This window comes from Suricata suricatta, chromosome 17 (genome assembly GCF_006229205.1).
Source record: "Suricata suricatta isolate VVHF042 chromosome 17, meerkat_22Aug2017_6uvM2_HiC, whole genome shotgun sequence".
NCBI classification, from domain to species: Eukaryota; Metazoa; Chordata; class Mammalia; order Carnivora; family Herpestidae; genus Suricata; species Suricata suricatta.
In genome coordinates this window covers 18,079,410-18,105,842 of record NC_043716.1, presented here as the reverse complement: position 1 = coordinate 18,105,842, position 26,433 = coordinate 18,079,410, and the positions used below count along the sequence as shown (strand labels likewise).

At 37.4% G+C, this 26,433-nt stretch overlaps 1 protein-coding gene across 9 annotated transcripts in view; it reads right to left on the bottom strand.

Moving 5' to 3' along the window:
* The window catches only part of NF1 (neurofibromin 1), a 289,146-nt gene that overhangs the window by 93,077 nt on the left and 169,636 nt on the right, over window positions 1-26,433 (bottom strand). For 7 of the 9 annotated variants that reach the window (XM_029926741.1, XM_029926740.1, XM_029926738.1 and 4 more), the window contains 6 exons: window positions 15,050-15,112; window positions 10,157-10,315; window positions 9,572-9,669; window positions 8,022-8,168; window positions 5,454-5,600; window positions 1,721-1,831 (listed from right to left, as the gene is read on the bottom strand). In XM_029926741.1, the coding sequence (XP_029782601.1) occupies window positions 1,721-1,831; window positions 5,454-5,600; window positions 8,022-8,168; window positions 9,572-9,669; window positions 10,157-10,315; window positions 15,050-15,112 (725 nt within the window). The remainder of the gene's footprint in view (window positions 1-1,720; window positions 1,832-5,453; window positions 5,601-8,021; window positions 8,169-9,571; window positions 9,670-10,156; window positions 10,316-15,049; window positions 15,113-26,433) is intronic. The other 2 variants (XM_029926742.1, XM_029926746.1) reach the window with 1 other exon arrangement.

Genomic DNA, 26,433 nt, shown 5'->3' with positions numbered 1-26,433 from the left:
TCTTGGAGGTCTAAATAAAAAATGGAACGTATCAAAAATCTGAAATTGGAAGAGTCCTATCCAAAAACAGAAAAAATAAAAAAGAAAGAAAGAAAACCTCCAACATACTCTGCACTGCACTTTAAGTCACAAAATACTTTCTGGGACAGGTCTACAGATAGTTTCCACAAGTTCTACCCCTCACCTTTTTTTAACATATTAAGAAACAGATTCAGAAAAAAAATAACTTGTCTAAGATTATGTGGCTAACAAAGCAACCAAGTTGAGAATCCTTTACACTCTTAAATCACCATGTTACAGAGGTTTCCTGGAAATCCCACTGATTTAATCCAACAGAGGGTATCTGCACTGAGGTTTTCCAGAACTCTCTGCCACTTGTAAACTGAGAAGAATTTAAATCGGAGGAGGACATGCACCTGTCTGCCTCTCTCACCAATGTTTCACTTTTAGTGACTTCTGCAACACGGGGAAGGGCAAAATATACTCGCCGCATTAACAGCTGGGGTGGAAACACAAATATGGTTCATCACAATTGCAAAAGAAAGTGAAACTTACCTGAGGCAATTTAGAAACAGGAACTGATAGAAAAGTTGGAGAGAAGACTTTCAAGGAAAATGAAGCGACATTACTCAGAGTTGTTCCAGAGGAGAGCGCAGGATAAACACACGTTTCTGTACTCTCCTGATTCCATAACACGCAGTTCTTGAGGCTTCCTGATCTTAACGCCATGTGAGTCATTTCATTAAATGAGTTCCCCACCTTCTGCACTCCTTTGCTCAGTCCTCTTCTGCATTTCTCAACCTCCATTTCTTATACACTGACAAGTTCTTGCCATCCATGACCATTCAGTCTCCTGACATAATTCTTCAATTTATGCTAAATTCAGGACACTCAGGAAGATTAATTTCTACAGCTACTGAACAGTAAAACTAAGATTACACACACTCCTTAAAATTCCAAAACCAATGGTCTCTCTGTTAGACAACATTGTCTCTGCTGTTCAAATACCATGAATTTATGACATGAACAGGAAGAAGTAAGACTCACCACCTAGTAGCACAGATAAGTTCTCAAAAGGTAGAATGAGGCAAGAAAGAGAAGACAATAGCAGGAAAAGCCATGCAAAGCCTCCTACCTATTGTTAAGAAGGAGCTCACAGCACTTCCCGAAAGGTTTCCTAGGAACTAGCCTGGACTGAAGACAGCATGAAAAAAACGCAATCAATTTCCCAAGCTGTCACCTGTGCCATCTATTTAGAAATTTTCATACCTTCTCTCAATTATTTGTTAAATCACCCTGAGGTTGCCCTACGCAGCATATTAGTGAACGTTCTTAGAAACAGACTCTTATTAAAGTTTTATTTCTGCTCAAAAAGATAAGTTCATGACTGTCATGTTATAGATATTATTTAGTCAGAATACACCTAAAAAGATTCTTTGCAATTTTTTTATTATTGGTAATTAATCCATGGTAAGAAGTACAAAAAAAAAATTGACGTTAAGAAAGGGAAGCCAATAGGAAATAGGCTCCTGAAAAGCAATTCCTAATACACCACGCATCATTCTGGGGACGGGATGGTCATTTACCCTGCTATAATCTTCCAGGTAAACTTGTCTTTGATTCCAGTGAAGTCAAATGGGAAAAATCAAATTTGCTGTCTCTCTCCATGTGTTGTTATTTTAGACACTCTGATAAGAGAAACTGAAACAGTATTTCTTACCTCCGTGCCACATAATAAAATATAGGATTCCCAGCTTTGGAAGTCCCAGCTTGGTAGAAAATACTTAATGTTTTCAGAGCCTTGAACTCTTCTTTTTCATGTACTTGATGCCTGAAAGGAAAAACAAAAAAGAGAGCATCTCATTGGTTTTATATTGTCCATTGAGTATTTATAAAAACCCATGATTAGACAGTGATAAAATATACTAAATGACAAACATTTAAAAAGCAAGTACCCAAAATTTCAAGGTGTCACTCTTTGAAACATAATGAGTGGCCCTTAGAACTATCCTAAGTCCTGAGCAGTAATATTAACCATAGGACTGTTTTTAAATTTAAAAGAATTCTTTAATATTTATTTATTTTTGAGAGAGAAACAGAATAGAATGCAAGTGGGAGGGGCAGAGAGAGAGGGAGACACAGAATCCGAAGCAGGCTCCAGGCTCTGAGCTGTCAGCACAGAGCAGACGCAGGGCTCGAACTCACAAACTGCGAGACCATGACCTGAGCCGAAGTTGGACACTCAACCGACTGAGCTACCCAGGTGCCCCTCTCCACAGGATTGTTTTTAATCATGGTATTTTTTTCCCTTGGAAGCTGTTGTTTTTATTTATTTGTTTTTCAAGTGTCCAGCTGATCAACCTTTTCTTTTTTGTTTATGATTTTGAATAACTAAAAGGGCCTTCCTTTGGATATGTTTTCTTCTGCATGGGAGTTTACCCTCATAAATGATATGAGCACCTTTTTTCAGATGGTCACTGGGTTGTACCGACACCATTTATTAAAAGTCCATTCTATGGTTAAAATCAAAAGCACAAGAAACAACAGGTGTTGGCAAGGATGCTGGAGAAAAAGGAACCCTCATGTACTGTTGGTGGGAATGTAGGCTGGTACCGCCACTACAGAAAACAGCATGAAGGTTCCTCAAAAAATTAGGGGCGCCTGCTGGCTCAGTCGGTTAAACACAAGACTTTGGCTCAAGTTATGATCTTGTGGTTTATGAGTTCCAGCCCCGCATGGGGCCCTGTGCCGACAGCTCAGATCCTGGAGCCTGCTTCAGATTCTGTGTCTCCCTCTCTCTCTGACCCTTCCCTGCTCATGCTGTCTCTCTGTCTCTCAAAAATAAATAAATGTTAAAAAAATTTTTTAATAAAAAATTAAAGACAGAATTGTCATATGATCCAATAATTCCACTACTTGGTATTTACCCAGATAATATGAAAACACTCATTTGAAAAGATACATGTACCCTCTATTTACTGCAGCATTATTTCTAATCGCCAAGATATGGAAGCAGCCCAAGTATCTACTGCTGGATGAACTTTTTGTCATATGTTAAATTCTCATCTGTATTTTAAAATATTTCTGAAAAAGTATGATTTGATTTTTATATATTCTGCTAAACATCCAGCGTGTGTAATTATTTGAAGACTCAGGTCATTCACCAACCCTGGGACATTTTCCTCTGCTGTCTCGTCAAATATTACCTCTTCACCATTCTCTCTAAGCTCCATTTCTGAAACATCTAACACTCATTTTGGACTTTCTCATTCTGTCATCCACATTATCTTAACTTTTTTCATACTTTCCACTTCTTTATCAATCTGTACTGACCATATGTTGGCAATGTGCTCAGATTATGTTCCAGCATGCTTAGATTATGTTCCAGCTATGTATTTTAAAAACAAAATATTTAAAAAATATATTTCCTTGGGGGTGCCTGGGTGGCTCAGTCGGTTAAGCATTTGACCCTTGATATCAGCTCAGGTCATGATCTCAGGGTCATGAAACTTAAAAAACACTTTTTTTTAATATTTATTGTTTGAGAGATAGAGAGGGGAAGGCCAAGGGGCAGAAAGAGAGAGAGACACAGAATCCAAAGCAGGCTCCAGGCTCCGAGCTGTCAGCAACAGAGCCTGATGAGGGGCTCAAACTCACAGACTGCAAGATCATGACTTGAGCCGAAGTCGGACATTTAAACTGACCGAGCCACCCACGTGCCCCTCAGGGTCGTGAGACTGAGCCTTCAGGCGGGCTCCGCGCCGAGCATGGAGCCTGCTTGGGATTCTCTCTTTTGCTCTCCCTCGGCCTGTCCCCCACTCACGTTGGTGCTCTATCACAAAATAAACAAAACATATTTACATGGTTCCTTTGACTTAGTGTCGCTGTGCGTCATGCACCTTGTGTCTTGGAAGGGGCTGGGGGGGCTGTATTATCTCAGTTTATTATATTGCCAGTACCAGGTCAGCATTTGTTTAGTATTAATGGAAACAACCTAGATATCATATGATAAGGGGAACAGGTACACATATGTATACATCAATGATTATGAGGCTATATGTTAACTGAATTATCTCTAAAAGGTGAATATCTCTAAGAAGAGTAACTGAAAATTTTTTGCTTTCTTCTTTAGATTTCTGAGTTTTGAATCATTTAGCAATTTTTATTTTTATAGTTGAAAAATTATAAAGCTTTCTTCATTTTTTTTTTTTACAACAAAAACAGGTCTCAAAGAGCATCAGTGGGAGCTGAGAAGAGAACAAAAATAACTCTAACATTTATGAACACTATATATACACCAGACACTGTTAGCTCAGTTAGTCTCCAAAAGCATGGAAGACTGTTTGATGAGGGAAGCTAGGGTCTTAGATAAGGAGCAAGAAATAGGCTTTAGGCTTTCTTAGGAAAGTGGGAAAATGGCTAGGACGTCCTCAAAAATGTTGAATAAAAAAGCTTTATATTTTTGTGCTATGTAAGTTTCCATTATAATTTTGTGTGGAAAACATTTCTTTAATCACTTAGGAGTAAACATTTGTTGCAACAGAAAGAATAGAATAGACTAATATAAAAATTAAGCTGGAAAGGAGACCGTTTTGTACTCATACGTTCTTTTAATGGTAGCAAAGAGCTGGAGTCATGTGTGCCAAACTATGGCCTGTATGTAATACGACCAACAACCAGCACTTACACTGCAAATCCCTAATGTGAATTAATTTCTGACTTTTAATTTCTGCTTTTTTATTTCTGTCTCTGGCACATATTATGAACAAAACACCCACAGTCACTGAAGCACTTACTAAGTTACTAAGCGTAAAGTACTATGAAAGATATTTTAAAGACTGTAGGATTCAGCACACTATCTTTGCTGGAACATGAATGTCTAACGAGGAGGGTCGTTCACCTCACAAACTAAATCCCTCTAAATGAGATTCAAAACAAATGTCCGCAGACATTTTACAGCAATACTGAAATTTACCAAATTTTATGAGTCTCAATCTAAAAGAAGTTAATAGCATTAACTTTGGGGAGGGTTCTGAAAACTGCTACAGTGTGGCAGAAAGAGTTCAGAACTTAAAACCATAAGACCTCCGACTGAGGTGTAGAATCTTGGGCAAATCAGTTACTCACACTGAGCTGCAGAATCTCCCTGAACTATGATGATCTCCCCCATCACAAGTATTCAATGCAAAAATACCTCAAAACAATATGACAAAGTACTGGTTGATAAGATACTATTATTTTTATAAGAAAATCAACTACAGAACAAAGCACATGTCAACAACAGATAAGGTAAGAAGGAAGTGGGATCCCAAAATATGGCGATGTGGTCGTCGGGCACTTCTTTCCGGAGAATCCTCCATCAGAAACACAAGCGTTATCTCGCAAGTGGCCAGCCGGTAAACCTTGCATCTCAACAAAAAGAAAGCAATTATTATTTCACAGTGGTACTTTACCTAGTCATAAATTCCTCAAACTTTGAACTGGTGAGGTTAAGGCTGGACCAGTGTGTATCGGCCACGGGTTTGTGCTCCGGCGGACCCAGGTAGGCAAGAAGTGTGGCCATCTTATCAAAAGGTCGTCTTCCAACAGCTTTGTGATCCCTAGAAATGGCAAACTACTTAGAAAAAGGGAGCAGTTCACACCGAGCTGTACACATTGCTTTAGATTATCAGTAAGGAGAAATGCAACCACTGTCAGCTGGTGGTTCTTGCTGATTTGTGAAAATGGCACCAAAAAGACGGCAAAGGTTCTAAGTATATGTGGAGACATCTTAGAACTAGGACACTCTCCAAACCACAAAATTTACATAAAAATTCATTTTTCCTAATATTCCTAATCCATTACCATTGAACAAGCAATCAGTAAGTAAAAGTAACATTATGATCCACTTTTTCACAGGATGAAAAGAATCCTTCCTGGGGAACTACTCTTTATGAATTGGACATATTTGTCCCTGATATCAGATCTCTCCTTAACCAGGGTAAATACGGGTTTTGAGCAACTATAAAGCATTTAAAGCTAGACAAGAATAACAAGGTACTATTTCACAAACATCAAATTGGCAAAAGTTATGAAGTATACTAATGCCAGCTTTGGTGAGGATGGATATAAAGGGCACACGGTGCTGACCAAAGTGTAAATTAGCACGTACCCTTTGAAAAGTAATGGAGCGGTATGTAGAAAACGCGGGGTTGTGTGTACCCTAGGACCCAGCAGTCACACATTCAGGTAACAGACAACAAGACAAATATGAAGTATACTTATTACATTACTATTTAGAACAGTGAAAAACCAGAAACAGACCTAAATATCTATCAATTAGGAAATGTGAATATAAATTTTAATATAGTTATTCAATAAAATACTAACGTAAGTTAATAAGATGGTAAATCTCAAACAGAATATTGTGTAAAGAGACTATATTTGACATGTAATTTCTTCAAATTTTTATTCACTTATTAAAATTGTTTTAATGTGTATTTATGAGAGTGTGTGAGTGGGGGAGGGGTAGAGAGAGATGGAGACACAGAATCTGAAGCAGGCTCCAGGCTCTGAGCTGTCAGCACAGAGCCCGACACAGGCCTCGAACCCACGAACCATGAGATCATGACCTGAGCCAAAGGGATGCCTAACCGACTGAGGCATCCAGGTCCCCCAATTTCCGCAAACTTTTAAAACACACAAAACTATGTTATATATGCCTATAATTTCCTTATTTTGTCAGTTTCATAGAGAGAAGTAATAGCTTTTACCCCAAGAAATAAAATGTTATCAAGATCTGAAGTGAAATAGCAAACTAATGCTAAAGCTAGGTGGTAGACACAGGTCTCTGTCATATTATAGCCTATACCCTTCAGTATGTTTGGAATGTGTTGCTTTTTAACATCCAAATTTTTACAAACTCTGTAGCTTCAAGCTACATGAGTATGTACATGAAGTACATAAGAGAAATGAATGTCTGCATTGAGAAGTCCCGCAGCTTATTTCTGTGTCACACAGACAAAGCATCTTCATCCTTCTATGTCATGGCAGACTTCAGCCACGTCCAAGTCTTTTAGTGCATTAACAACTCATGAAGGATTAAAATGTTCTCTCTTTTAAACTACCATGTCTTTATGAGTCAGCCCTAGCTTCATGGTCTTCTAGTATTCCCATGAATGAGCAAACCATTTTTATTAGCATCTAAGATTTTTCTGGACTCATTTCACATTTGTAAGAGAAACACATAGGAATTTGGACCATTTACACACATACACAACTTGAAAGGGCAGCAAGTGATTAAGGCCACAACAGGCTCTAAAAACAGCTAATGAGGGGTGCCTGGGTGGCTCAGTTGGTTAAGTGTCCAACTTTGGCTCAGGTCATGATCTCATGGTTCATGAGTTCAAGTCCCACATCAGGCTCTGTGCTGTCAGCTCAGAGCATGGAGCCTGCTTCCGATTCTGTGTCTCCCTCTTCTGCTCACACATACACTCTCTCTCTCTCAAAAATAAATAAACATTAAAACAAATTTTAAAAAACAGCTAATGAAACAACACCAAGTGAATGAAACAACACTTTTCAATTATTATTTTCTATGTAAAGCTTTATTTGCATATACTTAGAGTACCACAAATAGAATCAGAACACTGGCAATGGTTTAATTAATTTTTAAATTCTCGAGAATTAGCTGCTCTTCGGATTCAGATACCAATACACATTTGAGCTTCTAGTAAATTTAAACTCCTCTACATCTTGTTGTACACATTTGATGTTTTGCAAAGCAGAAAAAAATCCAAAGGGCTACTTTGTGATTTTTTTAGCTTAACATTAAAAAAAAGTCTGTAGCACCTAGGTAGGCTTGTTGATCATTTCATACGAGTCAACCCTTTGCCGATGTGAGAGCTGAGAGTTCTACATTTCTTTCCACATCACAATTCCTATTCTAAGCAGATTCAAAGTAAAAAGCATTATTCATGCTCAATAATTTTTATAAATGTCAACTAAGTGTTATCACAATCTCCATGACTGAGAAATCTTACCTGTTACTAGAAAGATACTGGCCAATTTTCTCCTGATTATTCCAGAGCAGACGATGTAAAGCGAGCACATTGCCGTCACTGATGAAGGAGAGACTGTGATTTACTGCATCGCTTGTAGGACAATCAGACGCTATATCAAGAAAAAACCTTAAAAAACAGAAAGCCATTCGAATTTTTAAAAACTAGAAGCACTCATATCTTTGATCAAATTTCTATGAAGTAACTTTATAAGATAACTGACATGACAAGTGTGGAGGGTTACAGGTATTATTCACATGTGATGGTCATGAACGCAACAAGGAGAGACAAGGAGGAAGTCGGTTCTCCACTTCTGATACCTGGCTTCGGCTTCGAGCAGGTTCTGAAGTCAGACAGCAACAAGACTCAGACGGATGAGACTGGGTCGAGCCAGTACAGTCGCTCACAGACAAGGAAATGGAGACCAACACATGACAAAACACTTCCCCAAAGTTATGCAGCTGGTGAGGTCAGAGCCAGGATGTGAACCTCTGTTCTCCTAACTTTCCTTGGGTAGTCAGTCTGCTGGAATATGAATCCTATGCTGACATTCACTCCCCCCCGCCCCAATATAGCTTGTGGTCCAACAATATACCTTTTAAACTGGTAAGAACAACGATGAAAAGCTGGGAGAGAGTTGCCCAAGTCTAGCTTAGACTATGAGATCACTTAGTTTCAAACTACATGAAAAGTAGAGTTCTGGACTTTAACTTACATTTACAAAGCTTTTTCTCATACACTACCTCATTTGTTCCTCTAAAATCAACGCAGACCCGCAAGCAGTATTGTCTATTTACAGACAAGCCAACAACTCAGAGAGAGAAAGGGAAAGAACTAGTTAATTATGGCACCTAACAGAACTCAAGTTTTCTAAAATCATAAAACTTCAGTTGATACACTTTCAAATCAAAGAATTAAAAATATTCCAACATCAAAATATTGAGGACTTTAAGATACAAACAGATAAATGTAAGGGAAGGGAAGCAAAAATAATATAAAAACCAGGAGGAGGACAAAAACCTAAGACTCTTAAATGTGGAGAACAAACAGAGGGTTACTGGAGGGGTTGTTGGTGGGGGAATGGGCTAAATGGGTAAGGGGCATTAAGGAATCTACTCTCGAAATCACTGTTGCACTATATGCTAATTAACTTAGATGTATACAAAAAATTTTTAATAAAAAATATGGTCATTGTACACTATTAAGCATTATGTGTACCATTTTGGTTTTAGTTTTAACTAGAAGGAATCTTTTCCTTTTTTCTCTCCTCCATGTTATAGCAACTTCAAGTCTTTTATTTTAGTAGATGTGTCAAAAATCCCTGCTAGTTTTCAAATATCGGAGTCACTACCAAATTATAAAGCGTATGGATTTATTTTGCTACTGTCTCCTATAGTAAAATAAAATACGATTAACTCTGCTCTTGACCTAGAGAGGGAAGAGGAACAAAACCTACACAGGAGTTCCATGCAGACCAAGTTCACAGACATAAGTGAAATTGACACCATTTAAATCAAATAGAGCAATCCTACCTCCGTGCTGCATCAAAGTTGCTTTTCACAAAATCGTTAAAAGGCCGCATATGTTCTTCTTTGGTGAAGAGAACATGATTGGCAATGCTCTGAAGTATCTAAACCATAAAACATGGTTATAAATCAGATCATTCATTGAAGATCTAATGTTCTCATCAATATAGTTTCTATGTATATTTCTATATATCTCATTTATATATATCTATATATCTGATTGATATAATTTATATATGTATGCACACACATTATATATATATATAATACATATTAAAAATTTAGTGTCTTTTTTAATAAAAATTGATACAGTCTCCATCTCAGTCTCCACTTCAGAATTTCCAGAATGAATACAGAGAAAACTATCTTCAGAAGACATTTGCTAAGATATTTTACCATGATAATAAGGTCCATCAGGAAACAGTCTAATGAATTCCTTTGTAATTTAACAAATAAAAGTAAAACAAAAGCATATAAGTAAAAAACACAGGGTATTTCAAATATAAATTCAAGTATAAGTACAGAAAAATATGAAAGGCTGAAATTTAGTTGGAAGGGAAATTTAAAACAGATTATGAAATTATTCTTCACCTTTGACATTAACTTCAAGCCCCTTTCAATTCTAGGTGGTGGCTTTTTATCTAGAATGCCTGCTTCATACGGTGAGACAATGGCAGGATTGATAAATCTGAGGAACATGGCACTCCCCACTGCACCGATGCTGTTCTGAGGGAAGCGCTGGCTAACCACCTAAAAATAAGGAGTTGAGAACTGAGTATATGGTTTGAGTTTAACAGGGAAACGGGAAGAAAAGAGCTCGAGGGTCAGGCTTTGGCACAAAATCTCTGAACAGATCAACCCTTGTAAACAACACATTTCTATTTTTTCCTACTCCCCAAACGTCAGTAAATAAAGTTTATCCTCAGTTCTTGCCCTCCACCCTGGAGGTGGAGAAGAGACCTGAAAACCGATCCTATATTTATCATTGTTTTTCATACTGCAAGTCTGGTAAGTAACAAAAGCACACTAAACTTTCACACACAGATTACCACATTTTACTAAGACCAACAGACATGAGAGCATGGCGAACTCTTACAAAGCGAAGCTAAGTTTTCAACAGCATATCCCGAAATATCCCATATCTAATAGTAAATACTTACATTTTGTTGTATTCCTGGTACAACCAAGGGTCTTGAACAAAATGCTTGCCATACACAAACAAAGGTTAGATTTTTTAGATTCCTATCAAGAGAAGACACTTACTTACAAGTAACATCTGCCAGTTCCATTTCTTCCTCAGAATGCTTTTTAAGATAAGGACCTATTATTTAAATCATGAGGGAACAGGACTTCTCGCGGACCTAAAAGAAAAAAGGATCCCACCCGCAGAAAAGAGACCCCGTCTGCGTGCCTCAATGTTCAATTCTGTCAAATAAAAAAAGTTAAGGAAACGAGAAATAGTTGCTCTCACTGAAAAACCATGTGAGCCCCATATTTAAAAATGGCTTTTTGTCTTTTTATAAAACATTCTACCTTGAAGGTAAAGGAATAGGCACGTTGATTGGGAAAAGTGTTCTGAAACTGGCTTGGGTTCCGTCTCTTTGCAGTTTGTTTTAACATAGGAAAATCATATGATCCTAAAATGTACATGTTTGACAGATAATACACACACACTCTTATTTGTAAAGGCCGCTGGTGTAACGCTTTCATGTCCCCAACCACGCTGGCTCAGTGTAGCTGAGTGCCGCGGAAGGTGGCGGTGGCCTCAACAGCCACGCCGCACGCAGCACTGCAGTCAATATGCGAAGACGCCAGGGATAAACCTGCATGCCAGAGGACGGGGAGGGACAATGAGAACGTGGGCCTTCTGGGCAGAATCCCACATAACTCTGGTTTCCTTCGCAATGCCTTAACGAAGTAATACTCCTGGTCATGAATTCACGCGGCTCACTGACTCCAGATTAGCTCTGGGAAGAATAAGGATTTCCTTCTATTCCCCTGAGCACTTCGTGTGGTATGCATTTTAAGCGTCTTCTTAATTCACTGCCTAAAATCTCTAAATCGTTTTTTGCCTGATAGGGAATTAGTACACCGTTAAAGATGTCAGACGTTTCAGGTTTTCAAGCTGAAGAACATCCTCTCAGGCGGTGCTAACACACTGGAGCTGTCACTAACAAACTCTCACCTGCACTTGCGCCCAGTGGCTCAGGGAGCTTCCCTGGGTGGCAGCGAGCGCTCTGGGGGCCACCGCGTGAGGGACGGCCTCGCTGCACTCCAGTCATAGGAAGCTGGTGCAGGTGGCTAAATACAGCAGCCTTACTAGAATAGCTTTAAAACCAAACACTGCCTGAGAGTTATTTTTAGCCGAAATACAGTTTTAGAAGTAGAATTGAAAAAACTCAAGTGCTTTTACTATTCTAGCACAGTATTTAACCTTTGGGGGAATAGGAACAGACAAATGAACGTATGTATTCGCACAGACGAAATTCTTCATACAATCTCACAATGTTCAGGGACCACCATTGCTACTGAGTGGTTCTTTTAGAACTCCCAAGGGGCGCCTGGGTGGCTCAGTCGGTTAAGCCTCCGACTTCGGCTCAGGTCAGATCTCACGTTCGTGGGTTCAAGCCCCGCGTCGGGCTCTGTGCTGACCGCTAGCTCAGAGCCTGGAGCCTGCTTCCAGTTCTGTGTCTCCTTCTCTCTCTGCCCCTCCCCCTCTATGCTCTGTCTCTCTCTGTATCAAAAATAAATAAAACATAAAAAAAATTTTTTTTAGAACTCCCAAATTTTAATCGTAAAATGGAAGAAATTTATGAACGAATCTACAAAATTTTAAAGCTCAAGAGTTATCAAGAACAGGACTAAAAACTGCTTTATATGTAATTTTAAATAGCTTGCTTTAAAGGAATAAGTATACATTCAGATTAATCCATTAAAATCCTAAAACAATTTTTTAAAAACTAAAAGCCATAATTTTTGGATTCCAAAGAACCAATCAGTTTATAAAATACTAACATGCGGTGAAGACATCTCATAAAAACCAGTAACTTGTATGTATATTTTTGAAAGTAACTACTTACTAGTTTTGTCCAGAACAAAAAAGGGCTCAAGAGTGACTCACATTTATATCAGATTCATACTTAACACTATTAATCTCATAATTTAATGAAAATCTGGGTGAATTATTTCCCGAACAGAGAATACTGTCAAACTTCTGAAAAGTACTGCATTTTCACTGTCCTCCACGTTTTCAAAATTCTTGTCAAGACTCAAAGTACCCACAGCTCAGGAACACACATTGTTTCTGGTATATAATTATGCATCCCCATGATGACAGTATCAGTATATTTTTGGAACTTAAACCCGACAAAATGTTATCAATACCAATCAAAGTGCTATATAATGAGTTTCATGAGACAATTATAAAAATAGTTCTTTTTCTCTCACCACTAATGAACATCAATGTAATATTACCTAATATATACATAGTCGACTGTTTTCTTTTTAAATCTGGAAAAATCTAATTTAGATCCCAAACACATTCTTCATAAAAGATTAAAGTTAGTCTAGTCTTTACTCTGAAACCAGTTATCAGCCAAATGCCCTCTTTACTCCCTTGCGTAAAATCTGAACAACATGGTACAGATAAATGCAGTCATAAACTTTACATCAGCAAGAGGATCACTATCTATACGGGCTTGATTACCAGAGCTAGGCAGACAATTAACTGCTAGAAGGAGATCTGATTAGACATTCTATGTTTGAGCATAATAAGTAGAATTATCTGTAATATGACTACATAGCTAATAGACCAGAAGCCAGAATCTTCACTCTATATTTTACATATTCCAATCCATTATCCATACACCCCAAGAGAGTTAGCTTGCTTTTTAAAGAAAAGACCACTAGATTCTTAAGCCAGCAACTCCAAAAACTGACATTTTAAATTTATGATGAATACATTGTCTTCATAGTTTAGAATGTGTTCCAAAATACCTCAAATTACCAATTAGTTTCCCTTTGTTTCCATGAGGACCTCATATCACCTGTGCTGAGAAATACATTCCAAAACTCAGTGTTACCCAGAAACTTAAAAAAAAAATCTGAAAATGACACTAGTAGAAAGTAACATTTCAAGGAACAATTTTAGACAAAATCTTAATAAATAAAGCAATGTTAGGAAGGCTAGAAAACATGCTCTAAAGAAACACAGAAAGCCAGAATTTTAATTTATGTGATACACTACACAATGCCATTAGTAAAACACTGAACGGGTGTTAGAAACAGTAAATTAATTTCAACAGTGATGGTGTATACATGTTAAACTCACATATGCTGAGAATTAGAAGCATTAGAAAGAAATGTTTTTATTAAGCAAGACAGCCGTCCAATCCATTTGCTCACTGCTGACCCAACTCACTTAACATACTCAAAATCTTGAATGTACATGAACATAGGTGTCTAAATTTTAATCTAGGTCTGAATTTAAAACAGAAACTTATTATCTGTAAAGCTTAGACAAGGAATGAAAGATGAAACTAAATGAATACTATATTCTAAATTTTATCTTTGTACATAAACTGCCTACGTGACTCCTAAGCCTTTTTTTTTTTTTTTTACATCTTTCTTTAAAATCATTTGGATTATATAAACAAAGATAATACTCAGCCTGGTAAGTCATAGTGAGAGACGATGACAAATTTAAAATGAACGAATTTGGACCAAATTCCACTCATGGGAAGAAAATAAAATTATGACTACTATAATCTTCCTTCTGTAATTAGGATAAGTTCATAGAAACAGGCAGTATATTCTTACCATGTTTGCAAAATGAGGTGTTTCTACACACATATGGACTCTCTGAGTTTTCCTTTATTTCAAAAGGACATTCTCAGTCCCAACAGTCTAGTATGACTTTCTCTAAGGTAAAAGTTTCTCATTAGAATTTTTATAATTTAAGCACAAATACCTAAATTCTGGCTCAGACTCTCTAGACAAAAATGTAAGTAAAAAAAATGAAACTCTGCAACTTTCAGGTAAGATTTAGAAAGTGACACTTTTCCTCCATATATTTCTAACAATGAAGAAAAACTTTCACCTCTAGGAAAAGAAACCATTCACATTACCTGCAACAAGAAGCAAGAATGGAGAGAGTCAGCATTTCCTAAGGCCTTGAAATTAAGTTTCTTTTGCGTTCATTTATAATTTTTTAAATAACAATAATAAAATTAGACCAGAGATATCCAATGCAACAGATGCCCCCAAAACGCCTTTGGGATAAATCAAACCAAAGGAACACAGAGAATGTTTCGATGTAACTTAATTCCAGGGTTAATTGAAATGAAAGCTATTTTGTGCCAGAATTAGTAGAATGATTTTACAGTGAAGGTCAAATAGGCTGAAGTGAAGATGTTCTTAACAAACAGCAAAAGATTTTTGTTTTGCTTGGAAAGAAACAGCTAGTAAAAAGTTCTCCAAACTTACTGATTTTTTGTTTTCCTTTTTTTCTTTTACTGTAGCTTTATTCAGTAGGGAGTGGCAAGTTGCCTACAGAACAGAGATGAGCAAACAAGTCACAGCACCAACTACATACAGCAACAGAAACAATGTTGGCTTGTACATAAAATTATATGATCAAATGTAACACAAATGGAATCAACACAAAATTAGAGATCGACTTAATTTTGAGGGATAAATTTTCCTTCTGGATTTTCATTTTTATTACATTTTTAAGCCAAAGCACTAAATAAACAGCAAGAAATGTTGAGACAATCATATCTACTATTTCTGGCTATAAATCACAGAAAAGGTCTCCCCAAGTAAAGTTGAGGACATTTCATATTTATATTCCAGTTAATTCCTAGCTTTTGATAAATTTCGTATAAAATGTTCATTACAAGTAGATCACACACTAAAAACACTTCTATGTGTCTACATAATTTTTTCTTGATAAATACTTCTCTGTGTATCCTTCAATTGACTTAAAGCTTTTTTTTCAATAGCTGGCATTTAATTTAGACCTAAAGATTTAAAAAATAAACATTAAATGACTAAATATAAGGGAAATTTTCACTTTAGAGATTCTCAATTAAAAGCCTGTCGCCCATAAGGGCCTCAGACCGTTTGGTTGGCGGGCTCCTTCCTGACAAAGGTCTAATCAGAGAAGGCTAAAAGCTCTGCGACACTTGGAAGAAGAATGTTATCAGCTCAACCAGAAATAAGCATTAATTAATATTAAAGTGAAGAAACTGCAGAGAAAATTACAGAATAAAACCGATAAGCTGCTTAACATGTTTCACGTATTGGACTATGAGAATGTATCGAAAACAAAATACCAAAAAGGAAAAAAACAAAACAAAACAAAACAAAACCCACAGACATACTGGCTTCATCTCTCAGAGTTCCTTCTAAGCCAAAGAGTTCTTTTAAAATTAAGACTCTTCATTAGCCTAGATGAGGCACAACAATTTTTTAAAATATCCTTAAAACCAAATTAGATCCACCTAACATGGCATTTTATTCTAGGAATTCAGTGCACTCAACACCATAACCTTAAAGTTAGCTTGACATTTGTTCACTGGTCCTTCTGTCCGTCCATCCGTCCGTCCATTCATCCATCCAAGTAGTTACTGTGCATCTAACATGCCAGATACCACTCCAGGCATCAGAAAACAGCAGTAAAACAAAAAGGCACAGTCCTTTTCTCATGGAGTTCTGGTTCAAACTTCCGAATATATACAATAGTAACCAAAGAGATCACTAAAATGCAGTTTTATGTAACTTTTTTCAATTATGGTGTATAATTATCATTTATAGCCTTTAAAAAACTGGCGTGGGGGTACCTGGGTGGCCCAGTCGGTTGAGCATCCAACTTTGGCTCAGGTCATGATCTCAGGGTTCATGGGTTCAAACCCCATATTGGGCTCTTTGCTATCAGCACAGAACCCATTTCGGATCCCGTGTCCTCCTCTCTCTCTGTCCCTCCCCCACCTGCACTCTTGCTCTCTCTCAAAAATAAATAAAAACATTTTAAAATTTGGTGTAAACTACTTCTGTTCAGAGAAGCAGATTTACTGGGAATATTTACTTAGAATCATAATATTTAGCTTTCTCAGAATTCTCTCACTATAACTTAAGAGAATATCCATTCTGGGAATTATTTTCTTATAGGTATCCCCTGCATTTTGGAAGTTCACTTTCACAAAAGACATTAGCACCTATTTTTGCTAGCTAAAACTAATCCAAAGAGCATTTTCACAAATATTTCACCAAAAAAAGGGCAAAAACCGAGTATTACAATCAGCATTTGTTTTTCAGCGAGCTGTTACAGAGGAAGCTCTCACCCCAAGCAGTGAGCTGGCCACCGCCAAGCTCCTTCCCCGGGAGCTACACTTATAGCATCTCAGCATCAAGTAGCCACAGCTTTGAACTTGTCTATGAGCATCTGTGCTTTATCACAACTCATTTTGTGCATCCATTATCAAGATGTGTCCTAAAGTATCAGAAAAGTCTAAGAGTTAAGGGTGTTACGCTTACCATAAAACTGGATGGAATTAAGCATCTCAACTGTTGGGAATGAAAAAGATACTGCGTGTGCACTTGGGCTTGCCTGCGTCCACCATTCATACTATTTACTCGTGGAGAGAAAGAATTCTGAAAGTCGCTGAAGTTACTGTTGGTTCTGCCAATAGCAAAGTGGTCTCTTTTAGTCAGCATCCAGTACCGGACGGATGCAATGGGAAGTCTACTGCTGGAGTAGATTGATGGGTGAACAAAGCAAAGGTTCCACTAAATTTATCTTACACTTCAGGAGAAATCTATTTTTTTAATTTAATTTTTTTTTTTTGAAATCTATTTTTTTTAGTAAGCTGAAACAAAGTACTGGTCGATGATGATCAAAGTGTTGCAAAAGCAGAATTTAAAGGTGGTCACAGGTGGTATGACTGGTTTTGAGGCAAGGGCAGCTTCATAGCTTAAAGGTTACTGGAGAGAGTGTTTTGGCTGATACTAAAGCTGCTGAAAAGTTCCCAGAAGAACTGAAGAAATTAACTACAGCAGGTGGTTATTCATATAAGCAATGTTTAACTGCAATTTATTACTGGAAAAAATTGCCAAACAAGCCTCTACTACTATGCCACTCAGAAAACCCAAGGGCACTTCAGGGCACTGGTAAGAATATATTTCTCGTGTTTAAGTTACATCCAAGTAGTTGAAATATCCAAGTGATTTTTTTTTTTCGGAGTTCATGAATAAATACATTAGTCTTTTTGTTGACAATACTGTGGAGAAAACAATTTTGATAATCGGTGTCTTCTGATTGTTGAAAATTGTGCTGCTCGGGGCGCCTGGGTGGCCCAGTCGGTTAAGTGTCTGACTTCAGCTTAGGTCGATGATCTTTTGGTTCACGAGTTCGAGCCCCACATCCGACTTTGGGCTGACAGCTCAGAGCCTGCGACCTGCTTCAGATTCTGTGTCCCTGTCTCTCTCTGCCCCTTTCCCGTTTGCACACTCTCTCTCTCAAAATAAATAAACATTAAAAAAAATTTTTTAAAGAAAATTGTGCTGCTCATCCACCTGGCATTACTGAGTATGGCAATAACATTGTAGTTGTGTTCTTTCTGTTGAATATGATGTTGATAAAACCATGTGTCCTAGGCCTAACAGGCACAATTAAAGCTCACTAGATGCAAAATGTGATGCATCTTATTTTAAGTGCCACTGACGAGAAGCCAACTCCAAAGGATCTTTACAGAGGAAAGACTACCATTTAAAATTGGCATTCGCCAACCTTGGAGATGCTCTTGATAAGCTAACAGTCTTGGTGAGAAATGGTGCTTAGTGGATGGTCTCCTGAAGCAGTGAATGATTTTAGTATATGTGCTGCCAAAGCGAGCACAAAGCAGTGAACGATTTTAAAGGCTTCAACCCAACAATAATACGGCAATGCTGACTTTGGCTAAGGAGGATCAGTTGGGGGAAATTGAAGGTGATGTTGAAGGTTTTGGCATTCCATGACCAAGAACTGACAGATGGAAGAGGTGACACAGATGCAAGAAGAGAGAACACTGATCAACCTGAACGCAGCAGTGAATGACCGGAAAGTGCAGTTATCCAGGAACTGAACATGAAGGCCTTGACTGAGATTCATGCCAGGATGGTCAGTGCTGCAGTGATTGCGGAAAAGTGTGGCTTTAATTTTAAAAGGGCACATAGATTTAGGGCAGGTTTGCATGGTTTGAGTGCCTACAAGTAACTGTCATATAGAAAAATGTGAGAGGCTGCGCAGGTGAGCATACTGTCGTATTTCGAGCCTTCCACACCAGCCACGGCAGCCACAGCAGATGATGGACCTCGACACCTGACATCGAGGCAGGCAGACATATAAGAAGAGGGCATAGATGTTAGTGGCCTGCTCACTCTGATGGATTTAGACAACGATGAGATGTTAATGGACACCCCTCTTCCTCTCTCTCCTATGCTCCATACTCCCGTACCGCCCATGACCCCAACCTCCAGCACCCCAGCCTAACGCACCACCATCACCACCTGTCAGCCCTCTCCTGTGCTGTCTTCCCAGTTTTGGACCGTCAAAGTACACTGTACCTACGTTCTCTGTACTTTGTACAGGCTGTGTTTTGCTTTATACAGGCTTGTGTGTTTGTCACATTATTCTTGGTTTACTATATGTTAATGTTATTTTAGGTTCTTTGTGTCATTTGGTATGATTTGGTAGGCTATTTTGAGGGTCTGAGAATGCTAAGAAAATTCTGCATATGAATTAATGGTCAGTGCTTCTTCCCTTTATGTCATTTAGGCTTACAAAAGGTTTCACAGGAAGATTCTACTTTGGGACAGCAGGGAAAACCTGTATTCCAAAACTATTAGGAGGAAAAGTGGAAATAAATACATGGAAAAATGTCTTAATTATCTTTTTAGTTTAATCCATTTTAGCTTTATTGTGGATTTATAATTGTATTATGATACAATGGTGGGAGGTGTATAGTTTAGATTCTCTGAAGTGTGTTGAGCCTTTTGAGTATCTGTAAGTAAACTTTTGAAGAATATTTTTTATTAGTTGTGTTCAGGATTTTACCCACAGACGTACTATCAGCCCAAGCTTATTGATATTATTCAAATGCTCTCTATCGTTATTCTTTTGCACGAGATGCTGGTCTCAGAAAGATAAAGTCCCAGCTACAACTGTCTCCTTGTGATGCCATTTTCCTCTTTGATACTTCCATTTTTCCTTTACATATTTTGATTTTTGTTAGATACATACAAGTTCATAATTGTTCTTTTTTAAAGTTTTGCTTTGTTCAATGATGCCATGTTCATAAGTTCTAATTTATCTGATACCAGTATTGCTCCAAAATCTTTGTTGTAATTTGTATCTGCCTATTATTTACTTTTCTATCCTTTTCTTTTTTTTCCTTTATAGTTTACTGTCAAGCTGGTTTCCATACAACACCCAGTGCTCTTCCCAAGTGCCTTCCTCCATGCCCATCACCCCTTTCCCTCTCACTCCCGCCCCCATTGACCCTCAGTTTGTTCTCAATATTTAAGAGTCTTATGGTTTGCCTCCCTCCCTCTCCTTAACTATTTTCCCCCTTCCCCTCCTCCATTGTCCTCTGTTAAGTTTCTCCTGCTTCACATATGAGTGAACCCTTACGGTATCTATACTTTAATACGTGTTCACAGTTGGCTATTCTTATATAATCCTAACCTAGTCCACTAAGTAAGGAGACATACAAAATAAGAAACCTGGTTAAAGCAGGATTCAAAAAAGGCTTAACAGGCAAAATATGAACTCAAGAAATAAGAGGTAATGCTCAGAGAAGTTTATTAGCTAGCAACAGCCTCACTTAGCTTTCAAAATTTTCCAAGTACGTCCCAAACAGGAGCCATGTTTACTACAGGAAACAATCGACCACTATCCTTCCCAGCAGAACGCAGAAGTACAAAGGTACCATTATGTTACTGCCAAAGTCAAAAGGGCAAGAAAAAACCAGAGGAAAGACGAATAAGAATAAAAGAGCAAACTAAAGGGAAAACTACATTTTGCAGGAGACTCAATGAAATAACTTGAGATCAAAGCTTTTTTTTAAATAAGTAAATGTAAAATTCTGTTACCAGTCACTTATTAAAAAAACCTTATTTATAACTAAAACACTTACTTGCTGTACAGTGCTCTACGTTCCAACAATAAGCTTCGACATTATTGACATTTACCTCAACCAATGCACTGACACACATTTAAATAATATTTTTAAGGAGAATAATTTTATGTGAAATCTTAATACGATAATTCAGATCTGTTAAAACACAGGGTGTTTAATTATGGTGTGCTTTTAAAAAGCACAACTCCTAGTATTTTATAAGCCAGAAATGATCACCTTGCTCTTTTTTCTGATTTATTTTCACTACCTTCCTCTCTTCCTATGTAAGCTCCAAGAATCTTGTCTACTTGGGTGGAATGGATGGGAGAATTTTTCCTTCATTAAATATTTCCTAAGTAGGCACAAAGTGTGAAGCTCTGTTCCTTTTACCTTATCAGAATCATGATTCTGTCTCAGAATTATCAGTATGTCTCATGTATCAGTTTCAGACTGGACTCCCAAGTTTGCTGAGGACACAAATACTTTTTTTTCCTTTAGGATGCCAAACTCATGAGGAATTTCTACTAAAATCTAGTAACGACGTGCAATCAGGAAGTGGGTCACCATTCACTTTCAACTTCCAGTCAAAGCCACTGCCACTTCAGAAATCCATTTGCTCTCTGAAGACGGCTTACTGCCACTAAAGCCAGCCAAGAAGTTGACACCTACTATTTTTAATATATGCTCAGCATTTCTTGTCTGCCTAGCTTTGTAAACAGAAGGATAAATGAATTCGATTTAAAGAAAAATCTGAATAATGCCCCTACTCAAGATATTATTCATTGTCTAAGGCTTTATATTACAACTAAACTACCCTCGAGTGTCAGATTTAAGTAGCTGAAAAACTTATGTGGGGCTCTTCTAAGCCTCCTTGAGCTATTTTGAAAAGGCGGTAAGAGTAATGATAAATTAATAAAGTTTAATGCGAGGTATATTTTATCATCTATGTATATGACGACAAGATTTTTTTTTGGCTTTTTTTCCGCCTGTGTTGAGAAATAACTGACATATGTCACTGCACAACAAGTTTAAGGCTTATCGCATGATTTACATATATTGTAAAAATAATCACAATAGGTTCAAGTGGCATCCATCCTTTCATACAGATACAATAAAAAAAGAAAGAAAACAAAGCAATGAAAACTCATAGGATTTACTCTCTTAACAACTTTCCTATGTGTCCGGGAGCAGGGCGAGCTGTGGTCAGCGAGCCGAACATTAGTTCCTAGCACTTCCTTAGCACTGGACATTTGTACCTTCTGACCACTCTCCTCCAATTTCCTCTGCCTCCAACCTTGACCACAAGTCTGATCTCTTTTTCCATGAGTTTAGTTGTTTTTTTCTTCAAGATTCCACATACAAGATCATACAGTGTACTTGTCTATGTCTCACTTATTTCACTTAGCATAATGCCTTCAAGAGCTGTGTATATTGTCACGAATGGTGAGATTTCCTCATTTTGTATGGCCGGATAATATTCCATTTTGTATATGCCCACAGTTCCTTTAAACCATTCATCTGCTGATGGATAGTTGAGTGGTTTCCATATCTTGGCTACTATAAATAATGCATGAGCATGGGGGTTCAGATACCTTTCCAAGTTAGTGTTTTATAGGTTCGGCTTTAGCTCAAGCAGTTACTTCGCCAGTGGTTGTTCTAGTTAATGTTTTGTTTCCTCTGGATATATTCCCAGAAGTGGAATTGCTGGATGATATGGCAGTTCTATTTTTAACTTTTTGAGGATTCTCCATACTGTTTTCCATAGTAGCTATACAATTTACAAGTGCACCAACAGTGCACAAAGGTTCCTTTTTTCCTCCATCCATGCCAGCATCTGTTATCTCTAGTCTTTTTGATGATGACCACTCTAACAGACATGGGGTGATACCGCATTGTGGTTTTTAACTTGTATTTCCCTAATGACTAGTGATGTTGAACACCTTTCCATATACTTTTTGGCCTTTCATGTAACTTCTTTAGAGAAACGTCTATGTATCTATTCAAAGTTATCTACTACTCATTTTTATTTTTTTATTTAACGTTTATTTATTTTTGAGAGAGAGACACAGAGCGTGAGCAGGAGGCAGTCAGAGAGAGAAGGAGACACAGAATCTGAAGCAGGCTCCAGGCTCTGGGCTGTCAGCATAGAGCCTGATGTGGGGCTCAAAGCCATGAACTGTGAGATCATGACTTGAGCTGAAGTCAGTCACTCAACTGACTGAGCCACCCAGGTGCCCCTCTAATACTCATTTGTAAATTTGATGGGCTTTTTTTTTTTTTTTTTGGTATTGACAATTGTGTAAGTTCTTTATATGCTTTTAATACTGACCCCTTACTAGATATATGGTTTGCAAGTATTTTTTCCTACTCCATAGGTTGTCTTTTCATTTTGTGGCTGGTTTATTTTGCTGTGCAGAAACTTTCTAGTCTGATATAGTCCCACTTGCTTATTTTTTAGTTTGGTGTGCTGTAGGTGGCATATCCAAAGAAATATTACAGGGTCCATGCCAAGAACCTTTATTCCTGTTTTCTTCTAGCAATTCCATGGTTTCAAGTCTTACATTTAAGTCTTTAATCCATTTCAAGTTAACGTGTGAAGGGTGTGAGATGTGGTTCCAGTTTCATTCTTTTACACGTGAGTATCGTTATCCCAGCACCATTATTGAAAAGACTGTCCTGTCTCCACGGGGTATTCTTAGCTCCCCTGTCACAATTAGTTGACTGTATATGCTTGGGCTTATTTCTGGGCTCTTGATTCTGTTCCACTGGCCAGTCTGTCTGTTGTTATGCAGTGCCTACTATTTTGATGATTATAGCTTTAATTTAGGAAGCTTGGTGCCTTTGTTCTTTATTGCGGGGGGAGGGATATGTTTTGTGCTTCATGTAACTTCTTTAGAGAAATGTCTATGCATCTATATACGTTTTAAGAGCTTTTTTTTTTCTATTTCTGTAAAAAAATGCCACTGAGAACTCGACAGAGATTGCACTGAACCTATAGATGGGTTTTGGTACTATTTATATCTAAACTATTAATCTGCCAATCCATGAACACAAGATACCTTGCCATTTGTCGGTGTCTTCAGTTTTTTTCATCAATGGTTTATAGTTCCCAGCATAGCTTCACATCCTTGGTTAAATTTACTCCCAAGTATTTTATTATTTTGATGCCATTGTAAGTGGGATCTATTTTTTTCCATAAATTTCATTGTTAGTGTATAGAAATGCCACTGAGTTTTGTATGTTAATTATGTATTTATGTAGTTCACCAATTAGCTCTGTTTTTTGGTTGTCTTTGGGACTTCCTATAAACAAAATGTAATCTCCAAGTAGAGGCAATTTGACTTCTTCCTTTCCAATTCTGAGGCTTTTAATTTTTCTTACCTGACTGCTCTAGCTGGCACTTCTAGTGCTAGGTTGAATAGGAGAGGTAAGAGTGGGTACCCTTGTCTTGTTCCTCATCTTAGAAGAAGTGCTTTCAACCTTCCACCACTGAGTATGTTAGCTGTGTGGTTGTCTTTATGGCCTTTACTATGCTGACGTACGTTCTTTCTATGCCTAACTTATCCAGGGTTTTTATTGTGAATGGATGTTGAATTTTGTGCAATGCTTTTTCTGCATTTATTGAGATGATCATATGATTCTTTTCTTCCACTATATTAATGTAATGCATCACAGTGATTGATTTGCATATGCTGAACCAACTTTGCACCCAAGGATAAATCTCACACCATCATGTGGTGATCATTTTACTGACAACTTCTGCATCTATACTCATCAATGATACTGATATTTCTTTTCTAGCAGTGTCCTTTTCTGGTTTTGGTATCAGAGTAATGTCTCATAAAATGAGTCTGGAGTGCTCTCTTCTTGTTTCAATTTTTGCTAAGAGTTTGGGAAGGATTTGTTGTTAATTCTTCTGTAAACATTCAGTAAAATTCACCAGGGAAGTCAACTGGTCCTGGGCTTTTTTTTGTTGGGAGAATTTAGAAATTGGTCTATTCAGAATTTCTATTTCTTCCTATTTCAGTCTTGGTAAGTTGTATGTTTCTAAGACTTTTTCCATGTCTTTGAGGTGGTCCATTTTGTTGACATATCATATCATGTCCAGTTTGTTCACAGTAGCCTCTTACAATCCTTTGAATTTCTGTGGTACCAGTTGTGAGGTCTCCTTTTTCATTTGTAATTTTCTTGATTTGGTCCTTTCTCGCTTTTCCTTGCTTAGTCTAGCTAAAAGTTTGTCAATTTTGTTTATCTTTTCAAAGAATCAACACTTACTTTGGCTCATCTATTCTGAGGTTTTTCTATATTTATTTTTAGTTCACTTATTTCTGCTGTAATCTTTATTTCCTTTCTGTTAACTTGGAGCCCAATTTGTTCTTTTTCTAATTCCTTAAGACAAAGAGTTAAGTTGCTTACTTGGGATCTTTCCTGCTTCGCAGCATAGGTGTTGAACTTCCTCTTAGAACTGCTTTTGCTACGTACCACGTGGTCTAGTATGTTAGAACTCATTTACCATATTCTCAAGAAACTTTTCATTTATCTCAAAAAACTTTATTTCTCCTTTATTTTTTTTAACTATTAGTTGTTCACAGTAGTGTTTAATTTCCACAAGTTCACTTATTTTCCAGTTTTCCTCATGTAATTGATTTCTAATTTCATGCTACTGTGCTTGGAGAAGACACTGGTATGATTTTAATCTTCTTGAATCTGCTAAGACTTGTTGTGTGGCCCAACGTACGGTTGTTCAAATCTGCTGTTTCCTTACTCGCTGTCTGGATGACCTATTCATTGTTGACAGTGGGGTATTAAAGTTGCCAGCCATCACTATATTACTATTTATTTCTCCTTTTAGGTCTGTTAGTTTTTGCTTTACACATTTAGGTGCTCCAATGTTGGGCACATAAATATTTATAACTATTATATCTTCTTGATGTATAGACCCCTTTTTATCATTATACATTGACCTTCTTTCTTTTTACCATTTTTAGTTTAAAGTCTATTTGATCTGAAATAAGTATAGCTACCCCTGTTTTTTTTTCATTTTTTGGGTTATCATTTGCTTAAAATGACTTTTTCCATCTCTTCACTCTCAATCTATGTGTGTCTTTGAGACTAACTGAGTCTCTTGTAGGCAACATGCTGTAGATCTTGTTTTTTTTTTTTTTAATCCATTCAGCCACTCTATGCCTTTCAATTGGGAAAACTTAATCCACTTATATTTAAAGTAATTTTTGATAGAAAAGGACTACTGCTATTTTGTTAATTGTTTTCTGATTGTAAGCTCTTTTTAGTGATACAGCAGAAACATCTTTATAAATAGCAATGGGGGAATAATTCACACACAGCAGCCTGAAACAGCTTTTTTTAAATGGTGATTTCACTGATCTTGCTAATGTCTCTAAGCAACTGAAGCCCTGTGCTAAAAAACAAATGGCTGGGGATGACTCTGCAAAGAAAAAGACATAAAGCACGGGTTTTGGTAAATGTGTAAATCCTCTTCCCTATACCCACCCCTGTCCCAAACTCCAAACCCACTAGTTTTTCTTCCAGAATCATAGTTTGAACAGACTAATATAGATTTGCACTAATTTACCCTGGAATTATTCAGTCGTCCCTGAAACTGCATATGCAATTCAAAAACACAGTGAAAGCCATAGAAAAATACAGACCTAATTTCCTCAAAAAGCAGGGAATGACTGTGGACATCTGAAC